The 11,640-nt window shown below is 37.0% G+C and overlaps 2 protein-coding genes across 2 annotated transcripts; one reads left to right on the top strand and one right to left on the bottom strand.

Moving 5' to 3' along the window:
* Positions 1 to 816: 816 nt before the first annotated feature.
* Positions 817 to 1,885, bottom strand: LOC130962237 (uncharacterized). The gene is made up of 2 exons (XM_057888392.1): positions 1,519 to 1,885; positions 817 to 1,223 (listed from the first exon to the last, which is right to left on the bottom strand). Exons 1-2 carry the CDS (start codon positions 1,614 to 1,616, stop codon positions 989 to 991), a joined length of 333 nt encoding a protein of 110 aa, XP_057744375.1. The 5' UTR covers positions 1,617 to 1,885; the 3' UTR covers positions 817 to 988.
* A 1,121-nt stretch (positions 1,886 to 3,006) lies between these two features.
* On the top strand, positions 3,007 to 4,382 carry LOC130962714 (serine/threonine-protein phosphatase 7 long form homolog). Its single transcript, XM_057888889.1, has 2 exons — positions 3,007 to 3,072; positions 3,609 to 4,382. The coding sequence occupies exons 1-2, from the start codon at positions 3,007 to 3,009 to the stop codon at positions 4,380 to 4,382; spliced, it is 840 nt and encodes a 279-aa protein (XP_057744872.1).
* The last annotated feature ends 7,258 nt before the right edge of the window (positions 4,383 to 11,640 follow it).

Genomic DNA, 11,640 nt, shown 5'->3' with positions numbered 1-11,640 from the left:
TTTTGGTCTGCGAAGGAAAAACCCTAATATAGAGGTGAAGATTGGAGAAAATATCCTACGAAAAGTTAAAAGTTTTAAATATCTTGGGTGCATCATACAGGATAATGAAGAAATTAAATAGGATGTAAATCATAGGATCCAAGCAGGTTCGTCAAAATGGCGGAGTGCATCTGGTTTTATATGTGAAAAAATTGCCTTTAAAACTTAAAGGTAAATTCTATCGCACTGGTATAAGACCGGCTATACTTTATGGTGCAGAGTGTTGGGCGGCCAAAGGGGAGCACGAACATAAGTTAAGTGTGGCAGAGATGAAGATGTTGAGATGGATGAACGGTTATACGCGATTGGATAAAATAAGGAACGAAGATATAAGGGAGAGAGTTGGGGTAGCACCTATTGTGGAAAAGATGGTAGAGTCGTGTCTCAAATGGTTTGGACATGTGAGAAGAAAACCGACAAAGCACTCATTTAGGAGGGTGGATGAGATGGAGGATGGTTAAGGGGTGAAAGACAGAGGAAGACTTAAGAAGACAATCCATGAGGTGGTCAAACGAGATCTACATGTAAACGGTCTCGCTGTAGACATGATACAAGATAGAGTTCAATGGCGTCGTTTGATTCATGTAGCCGAACCCACCTAATGGAACAAGACTTTGTTGTTGTTGTTGTTTGCAAGTTGCAAACTCTTTTTTAAACTTGAGTTAAGCACTCTACGAACTCAGGGAAATGAAAAATAATTCTTTCTCCATGATGTATATAAGAATTAGCTTGTAGACAAAAAGCAATCTTGTAACAATAACAACAATAATAATGATTCAAGAAAAAGACACCTATCTATCTCCCACAAAATAGTCCAAAACTGTGAAAGAATATATAGGCACTTTAATTAATTTTAATCAAAATGAAAATTCGACCAAATAACTCTAATCACAATTTTCACTAATCATGCATAATCCAATTATAAAACTATAAGAAGATCTCATAATGATCAAGAAGAAGAAGAAGAAGAATGATTTGATGACTCAAATTTGTAGTACTTGTCTACTGCAACAGAAACATGCCAAGTGCAACTAAGTCCTTTCGGTAAAATCACAAGGTCCCCAGCACCAAACTCCACAAAATCTGATGACCCTTTTGGATATGCCTTCACCTTCCCTTTCAACAAATAACATGTCTCCTCTGCATCAAATTTCAATTGGTATTTCCCTGGAGCGCAACCCCATCTTCCATTTAAAAAAAAAAAAGAATTAAATTACAAAGGATTTATTTATACAAAATAATATCTTAAAAGGAAAACGAACTTAGAGCAAAACTAAACAAAAGCAAGCACACTACTAAATTTTTCGGATTATCGATATATTTAGTCCCACGCAAAACGCAACTCTGGTAATCAATTAGCTACGAATTTGGTATATATATTAATAAATAAATGAAGGAATAAACTTAAAAGAAAAAAAAAAACAAGAGAGAGAAATTAATATGAAGAGGGAAAAAAATAAAATAAAAGAGTAAGCATACTTGGGCCAGCACTTAATATTCAACTCAGCTAGGCGTGACTCTGAAGGATTGCTTTCAACCATGATTCTAAGGTTTGAATTACTGGAATCTGAAGCCATGGATGGAAACTATAATTACGTGATGAAGAGTAGTAGTTTGGACAAGCAATTATATATATATTTATATAAATAATTAAATATATATAATAATGGACAAAGTTGACACTATATGAAAAATTGAAGGACTTTGGGTTTGCTTTTGGGTATATATGAATATATACTGATTTTTTGTTTACTTTTTAAGAGAAAAATTAAGAATTAGAAAGAAAGGAATCTTATGCAGTGTTAGAAGTTAGAAAAGGATAAGAGAGGCCCTTAAATTTAGAAGATGATGGTTGCTTCTTTTAGGAATTTGCCCATCACATCATGACCTATATATATAATATATTACGTGAAGAAGGTGTTTTTCAACCAAAACCATTTAATGCACCTTTGCCTCGTGGTCATGTATATGTAATGTAATGGAAGGAATTAGATTCCGTTATTTTCTAATGAGAATAAGAATTTTTTTTTATATTTAAAAGGATTTTTTACTTAAATAAATTATATGCATTTTAAAATTACCCAATTCTCCTGAATCAGATTCTGCAACGTGATTATCCTTTTTGTATTATTATATAAATCGTCACAGGGTGCAAAGGATTATATAAAACGTAAATCATCTCATCCTAGGACGATTAATGAATGAATTTTGAATGCAAAATAAGAGTAAATCGTGGCAGGGCTTCTTGGGTTAGTAGTTGAGCATAAATCGTCCCAGGGTAGTAGGTTTTATGAGTTAATGGGCTAAACCAAACTAGGCTGCCACGATTTATGTGTTTTTTCGGACCCTCAGGAGCCTGGGACGATTTATGTGTTACTCTGTAACACTCAAAGGGCTGGGACGATTTATGGCCAAGTTATGACCCTAAGGACTCAAGCACGAGTCATCTTTGTTGTTGCTGCGGCGTAAAGGGTTGAGGGAGGTCTTGGAGCTACCATTTTTGACCGGAGAGAGTTTGTGTGGAGAAGTGTTGTGGGTGTGGGACCAGCCGGTGGCGGAGGTGCAACTGGTGGTGGGCAGAGGCGTCTGAGTGGCACCGGGGGTGGTGGCAGCGGGCCGCAGGTGGTCGGCAGGAGGAGTTGGGGGATCTCTCCGGCGGTAGTAATGGCCGCGAACCAAGGAGATATGTACCGCCTGAACGGCGTTGCGCATGTTGCCGGATTTATCAATCAAGAGGTAATCTTATAAATTTTGTAATGGTTTTAAATTTTGGATGATATAGTATGTTGGATGATATTGTATAGGGTGAATATGCATCTTAGAATATTTTTTTATTTAGACGTTGCCGGATATCATGTATAGTGATTTAGTTAGTTTTTGGTTTAGTATAAGACGTCAGAGATCAGTGGTCTTAAAAGATCATGGAATTCGCTCATCATAGGGTGATGGTTCTGATGGTAGAATCCCATGGAATTTGCTGATTTTACTATAGAGTTCGGAACGGCTCGAACCGTACCAAACCGAACCAGACAGGTTCGAACCGGACCAGAACGAAGCGGTTCGAGGGTTAAACCGGCCAATGGGATTCTGAACTGGTCCAGTCTGATGATATGACCGGATGAGGGAACGAACCGGTTCGGTGTGGTCAAACCCGGAATGAAATGGTTTAAACTGATATCAGTCAGTAAGACCGGGTCGACCGAACCGCTTGAGTTTCAAATTTTATTTAAAAATGTTGTAGTTGGATTAATAGTGAAAATATGTATTTAAATTTTAGTTTTGAAAATTTTTAATATGTTTTATTTTTTAAATATATAGGACGAGGTCAATCGGTTGAACCGGTGAATTTCCGGTTGAATCGTTAACCCGTTGAAATGATCGGTTTGGTTGTGACTTTTATGGTTCTTACATTATGTTGGTAATGTCGAATTGAACATGAAATGTTATTATGAACATATCCATTTTGATGGCATCTGTGAGTTGAATATCTGGCATGGCATAAGTTATTTTCTATGTGTGTGTGTATAAGTACCCAAAATAATGATGTGGTTATTCTTGCGTATTTTCAGCCTACACGGTGCGTTAGGAGCGTGCATCGGCAACAGAAGATGATACTGCATGATCGTATACTCCCGTACTTAGATCGTGCGAACCTATTACATGTTGCTCGGTTGAATGATTACTGGTTCAAGCTTGATGAGCCGCTGATCAGTGCTTTTGTGGAGAGATGGCGTCCTGAAACACATACCTTCCACATGCCATTTGGGGAGTGTACCGTAACACTACAAGATGTGGCATACCAGTTTGGCCTTCCAATTGACGGTCATGCAGTGAATGGGTGCCTCAGTGACTTTGAGCAGTTGATGGAGGGTGGCAAGCCTGCATGGGTGTGGTTTGGAGAGCTATTTGGTGAACTCCCACCGGAGGACTGCATCGATGACTTCACAGTTTCTTTTTCTTGGTTCCAGAACAAGTTTAGAGTTCTGCCCGCTCATGCGTCAGAGGAGACGGTACAGATCTATGCACGGGGTTACATCATGATGTTGTTGTCCACCGCGCTGTTCATGGATAAGTCTGGTGCCAGGGTACACTTACGGTGGCTCCCGTATGTTGCAGACCTCGATGGACTCGGCAAGTACAGCTGGGCTTCGGCCACCTTGTCTTGGTTGTACAAGTGTCTCTGTAGGGTTGCGAATCGGAATATAAAGAACCTCGCTGGACCGCTGTCACTACTACTGTACAAATCCATCAACGTCGTCGACGGAGTAATAAACACACCTATCTGCTTTTTGCTAGAAAAAGTTACACCCTCACTTGTGTTTTCATCTATTTTTCCCCGGTGATGCACTAACAAAAAAATACTCTCTGCCATCTCTCACAACCTCAACATATGTTTTGTGTGGCTCGTCTGTTTGAAACTCGTTTATTAATAGAGTTTCTGCCTGCATAAATCGTGCTTGAGTCCTTAGGGTTATAACTTGGCCATAAATCGTCCCAGCCCTTTGAGTGTTACAGAGTAACACATAAATCGTCCCAGGCTCCTGAGGGTCCGAAAAAACACATAAATCGTGGCAGCCCAGTTTGGTTTAGCCCATTAACTCATAAAACCTACTACTCTGGGACGATTTATGCTCAACTACTAACCCAAGAAGCCCTGCCACGATTTACTCTTATTTTGCATTCAAAATTCATTCATTAATCGTCCTAGGGTGAGATGATTTACGTTTTATATAATCCATTGTACCCTGGGACGATTTATATAATAATACAAAAAGGATAATCACGTTGCAGAATCTGATTCAGGGGAATTGGGTAATTTTGAAATGCATATAATTTATTTAAGTAAAAAACCCTATTTAAAATTCAAATTTCTAACAGAAAAGGATAAAGTCATCTTAGATAGATAGATACATATACACATTATATGGGGATTCGGGAGTGAAAAATGAATCTTTTCAAAAGACAACGAGATTCTTGACAAAAAAAATACCAATCCGGTCCCTAAATTTTATTTTTATGGGACAGATTAGTCCCTATGTAAAAAAAATCAATGTTGTTTTTTTTGCACAGAGACTAATCGATCCTAAAAAAATATCAGTGACCGGGTTGTATGTTTTTTATTCTTCGGGTCTCGTTGTCTTTTTGAGATAATTGTCAGGGGTTGGGTGGGATATTCACTCTTTTTTTAATAATTCTGAAGGGAGTAAAATGTGATTTTTTACTATTAATTTTATAAGTGGGATTAAGAAAAAATATGAGAGAGAGAGTAATAAAAGATTAGAGACCACAATTTATTCTCTCAATTTTTTTAACAATTGAGAGAATTCATTCTCTAGAGATCGTAATTGTACTATTTCATGTCATCGAAAGATTTCTGTAAATTCTATTAAAAATTTTGACGTGAAAATTTTTTAGCTTCGTCTTTATTTGTAAAAATAATGTAAATACATTTAGGCTTAGTTTGAAAAAATTTTGTGAAGAGAAACACAAATTCTTCATTTTATGTTTGATAAATAAAAAAATTATGTATTTATGTTTGCAACTTTTAAAATATAGATATATTTTTTAAAGCATTTAAGGTGAAACTATTCAAAAATGACTTATGCTTATTAAAATTAAAAAGTCTAATATAACTCCATCCATTAATTAATATCTAAATTTAATTCTTACATTAATATCTATTATAGTATTTTTAAATTTTAAAAGCTATTTTACTAAGAATTAATCTCTACATACAAGTCATTTAACCAACTAAGTCCAACAAGTCATTTACACTCATGCGCGCACGTTCTTCTTCGCGTCTCTGCTTCACGTTCTTCTTCTTCTTCATCTTTTTCGTCACCCCTGATACTTCGTCTTCTTTTTTTCCTTCTTTTTCGTTATTTTTCTCTTTTGTTATTGTCGTCACCAACACCTCCTCCTCCTACCTTTCTCATTGGAATTTCTTCTCCTCCTTCTCCTCCTTCTCCTCTATCATCTTCATCATCGTTATAGTCATTGTCATCTTCTTTGTAACACCCTACCACACAGAGCTTTACACCTAGGATGTAAAACAGAGGCGGTGAACCGCTACGACCTCTAAAAGAAAAATTACATATTAAATATAGTGAAAAAGGTTTATAACTAAGAGCCTTTGAAGAAAGGGATAAAGCAAAAAATCGTTAAATCGAAAAGCGTAACGCTCACGAAGCGATAAAGCAAACGAAGTAAGATAGAACAAGATAAGGAGTTAATATATCAAGTGTTCCAAAATACATATAACAAAACTCAAGACTCGGCTCGCGAAGATAAACTGGCCTGAGCGAATAAGTGTGTGTGTGTGTGTGTGTCTATATATATATATATATATATATATATATATATATATATATATATATATATATATATATATATATATATTAGAGAACCCAAAATACACCCAAAATATAGAGTTACAGAATCTACTTCTCCCAAATGACCTCTAAGAGGGATTAATACAACATATATATAATAGGTGGAGATAATAAGTATCTAAGCAAATACAGATAACCAAAATAAAGCCCAAAAGATAAAAATCTTTGCAACATCAGAAGCTTCCAGCATACCTCAGTGAGGAGCCTCACGTCCTGCATCTGAAAATCACAAAATTCGACTGATTGAGAATCGGAGGTTCTCAGCATGGTAACTGTGCCCACATATCTAACATATAATATCTTGGGAAATCCAAAGGCAATTCTAGAACTTCCAACAGATAATTAAAGTTTAAAACATAACTAAACTATGCAATTAAAAATAGGCAACTAGCTAAGGATCTTCAGACTATCTAATCCTCCCCAATCCAACTCCTTCGAACCTCCCTACCACCAGCGGAACCAAATGCAACAAACACAATTATTACAAACAAAGAAATCACAGATAGGATTCAAATGTAGCAGACAATCAAGTAGCATTTAGTTATGCAGTCACTTAGGCAATCCAAACAAGACATGTAGATGCATATGATGCATGCCTGTCCTAGTGGCTGATGAGTCTCATCTGTCGATTATAAAGCCAACCCGACAAGTCCTGGTAGCTAACCATTGGACAGTCCCTCTGTCGTGCATCACCAACTTGAGTAATTCTCAATCATAAACAGAATCATAATCATAATTATACAACACCCATACTGGTGTTTATCCAGGGGGTGAGCTCATCCAGAACTTTCACAGTGTCCGGCCATACTTACGACATAGGGTCAGCAGAGTATCGAGTCCCAACCTGGAGCACGTTGTGGCTAGCCACTGCTTTCATCCAGGGAAACTCGTATCTCAGATAGTCATTCAACATTCATTCATAAACATTCCATAATCATTCATTATAACCATATCATCATTTATACATCTCATAAATTTTACTTTTCATACATCACTCATCACAACCCAAGTGGGGCAAAACCACAACCCTTGTGTCTAACCAGGGAGCTTCTATACTAACCAACCTGGAGCAAGTGGGGTGAAACTACAACCCTTGCGTCTACGCAGAAGGTATGTTCTCATATATCCAGGAGGAACTAAGGAGGGGATCAAAACCTCCCAGCATCTCGTTGGAAGCGATTTTACAATACCAGGAGGAACAAGGAAAGGGATCCTCACCTTCCACCATCTCTCTGGGGTCACACTTTCAAGAAAGAGGACTCAAGATAATATAATCATCCAAATTCGTATATTCATTGTCAGCCATAAATCAATATTTATCATAGCCATTCGGCTCATAACATAATACATAACCAGCCATAAATCATTATCAAATACAGCCCTTCGGCTCACGACATACACCGCACTTCTACCATCACCCTCAGCAACTCATACAATCATTATTAATCATAATTAATCATTAACTCTCCCCTTACTTCATCCTCAAGTTACCCTCTTTCCTAACTTATTCTTAATTACAAGGCATTCTATTATGATTTAGAACTTAAAGGATGAAAATGGAGCCTTTGAAGTTGTAAATTCGGTTTGAAAAATATAGAAATCATATTTGCTGAAAACAGGGTCACGCGTACGCGTGAACACCAAAGAAATCCCAAATCACGCGTACGCGTGGGTGACGCACATGCGTGAGCATGCATTTTAGCCCATTATGCGTACGCATTGCTCTTTCTCGCGGACGCATGTGGACCTAGCAGAATCGACTGGTCGCACATGAGAGTTTCGCGTACACAAAATCCCCATGTCACGCGTACGCGTGGGCGACGCGTAGGTGTGGGCATGCGATTTCGCCCGCGTACGAGATGCATGTGTACGCATGTTATGCAATAATACAAAAAGCTGCTAAGTTTCAATTCTTCAGTTTACGCACCAAATTTTGATCGAGCATAACTTCCTCATTTTAAAACATTTTTTCTCCGTTCTTCGAACAGCATAAACATCTCGAACCCAATTTTATTTCTAAACAAATTTGATACAAATCGGGGATCCAGAGACTAAGTTATAATCCACCAAAATTTGGCCAAAATCACAATTTTCAACCAAAACCGACAAGCCTTAATTTTCAAACATACACCTCCAAATCCCTTTAAACCTAACCAAAATCTTACTAATTTAGCATCAACCATATTCCAACTCCCTAGCCAATCCACAAACTACCAATTCTCATCCTTCATCAATCACAACTCAATAATTCAATCTCAATACACATGTAATATCCTAATTTCAACAACATTCAATATCTCGAGTTTCAACAACATACAAAATACTTCATCAATTTCTCATGACAATTTCATCATCAATTTCACCATCAACATGGTACCAACAACAACTCCATTTCACTAACCATCAAACATACACCAAGTCATACATATCTTGCATACAAAATCTCATCAAAACCTCCAAAATCACTAACCACATACATAATAACACTATCCATCTCAACCATTCCACACATCAACAATTCAATCCCTATCCTAGGGTCACTAGCCTAAGTTTTCACATTACATTATATTTAAGATACAGGAGACCGAAATCATACCTTGGCCGATTTTTCTCTCAATCCGGAACACTTCCAATTTCACTTTTCCTCAAACCTTCAAGATCCCAACACCTTTCAAATAGATTTTTCAGCACCAAAAGCTCACTCCAAACTTTCCAAGATCTCATTCAAGCTCCAACATTCATACATACATATCCTAATACACAAAACATACACCCACACATACCAACTCAATCACTAATCATAAAATCTTAAGTGTTTCACTTAGGGTTAAGGATCTTACCATACCCACGGATCAAAGGAGTCAGATTGAGCCTTCTCTTCAAGCTAATTAGATCCTATAACATCAAAGAGCTCAAAATCTCAACACTTTTACTCAAAAATTTTGAATTCAATGGGCTGAAAAACTAGAAGAAAAACGTGGCTTACCTCAAAAACAAAATTATGGACTTTGTAGAGCTCGACGTCGTAGTCGCATGGCCGCAAACGGTGCGGCGATCGGAGCTTCAGATCAAAAGTTATGGTGGATTGAATTCCAAATTAGGGTTTAAGTTTGGGTAAAGTGTTCTTCTCTTCTCCAAAGTGCTTCAGAGTTTCCAGAATGCACTTGGAGAGAGAATGAGCTGAGCTCATTCATTTAATGTGAATGGGTTGGGCCCACGGGCCTGGTTGGCTTGGTTCGGCCCGTTCGGCCTAATCTTGAGTCGAATTCTTTAAAATTAGTGTCAAAATTATTGTTTTAATTTTCTCTATCATATTAAACCATGAAAATCACATTTTTAATTTTCTAGAATAAATATTAATTTGTGGGTTAATTATTCATTAATTAACCGGGTTTTACATTCTTCTTTGACGTATCGTCGTTATCGTTATCGTCGTTATTGTTATCGTTATCGTAGAATTTTTAATCCAAAATTGATTTGGATGTGTTTTTGTTGGTAATTCAATTATTTTTGTGTTGCTTTCAAATTGAGTTAATTGAGGTGCATTTGGTCTCATTCACTTAGATTTGGTATAATTTGGTGTAATTGTGAAAATAGGTGCGGGTAGTCTGTTCCCATTTCTAATTCAAGTTCCGAGGTGCATCCTTGTCTTTGGTTTGATTCCAAAAACCTTTACTATTGACAGTTCTCTTACTCAGAATTTCTTGAAACTGACCTCATACTCAAAACGTCGATCTCGTTTCAGTTAAACTAATTTAGGTTGTAAGACATGCATTTGTTTCAGAAGCGTGCTTCAGAAGTTACGAAATGTGGAGTACATTGAATAGGTTCGAAAATGCTATTTTGTTGAAATTATCTTCACCAATGCGTATCTCCCTTCTTCAAACTTGAGAAATTTTCTCTTTAGATCCGCATAACTCTTTTGTCGGCTTTTCGTAGTGAGAATCTTAAATCGGCTTTTTCGTTGTCTCGGCTATCAATACTCAGGAACTAAGATATTTGATACTTCCAATTTCAGATCAATACAAAGGCGTCTAGCGCACTGTGAAACCCCACCATCTCCTTGGTATATAGTCTCGTTAATATCTCCGATAATTTGTTTGCTCCGATGGACGGAATGGACTTGGTCACTTGTTCCACGATTGTCTAACAGCATCACGTTCTGTCCTAGACCTCTGCAATCTATTTCGAAATCAATGGCTATCCTTTCTTAATTTCAGAGTAGAACCTTCAATGGTTGCAGCATTTCAAATGGCTTCTGTTGATCACTTTTTACTTCCTAACATGTCAACTACTTAGTCACACGCGCCGCCACGTCATTTCATCGAGTCACCCAAAATATCTTCTTTGAATTCATGATACGTTTTGGTAATTACATGGTGAATAAAAAATCCGTTTTCTTGAGCTTCTGGCAACAGTTCATGTGTCAACTTTTGACATTAGGCACACTAACCTCTTCCTTTGACTTCAATTTCATTTCTTCATTCCTCCTAATTTCTTTCTTGTCTTCCTCGATCTCTTCTTGATTTTCTTGTTTAACAGACTTCAATATCCTTGATAGCTCCTTATCCTCCTTAGTCATACAAGTAATACTCAGAGATTTCCTGCTCAGGAGTCCGTCACAGCTTCACGAAGTTGTGTTCACACGTATCCTAAATCCCCCTTTTGCAATGCATCGCAATCATTCCACGTAGTTAAATTAAGTTCGGGCATCATGAATACTGACACTGATGCTAATCTTCCTTTCAAGGTTTGAAAGCCTCTGTCGTATCTAGTTATCCAATAAAAGGTACATTCTAAAGTGTTAACTTAACTGCAGGTAATATGATTGTCAAGAATTAAAGCTCCAAAATTCTTCGTAGTGCCATAGGCATATTTTTTGTATTAAAAAATCTCACTATAGGGAATTAACATTTTAATGGTTTCATCTAGGAGTTGTGTGCGATGAAAAATTCAGTACAAATTAATTTTCAAAAAGATGTTATGTTCAAATTGATGAACAAGCAACACGAAGGATATTAACAAGAAATCAAAAGAAAATTTTGTATACGATCAATCAAACAGAGTTATATCAAAATAATGAAATGCACTAAAAGAGGAATCAAGGTGCATCTTAAGATAAGAGCTCAAATCAAGAACCTTTGGTAGAAAGTGCAGAGCGTATAGAGTCAAAGAAGTCTCAGCTGATTTTGAAGTATACGATTTACGA

The sequence above is a fragment of the Arachis stenosperma genome, chromosome 2 (assembly GCF_014773155.1).
Source record: "Arachis stenosperma cultivar V10309 chromosome 2, arast.V10309.gnm1.PFL2, whole genome shotgun sequence".
NCBI classification, from domain to species: domain Eukaryota; kingdom Viridiplantae; phylum Streptophyta; class Magnoliopsida; order Fabales; family Fabaceae; genus Arachis; species Arachis stenosperma.
The sequence above is the reverse complement of the archived record's forward strand: the minus strand, read 5'-3'. Positions and strand labels throughout refer to the sequence as shown.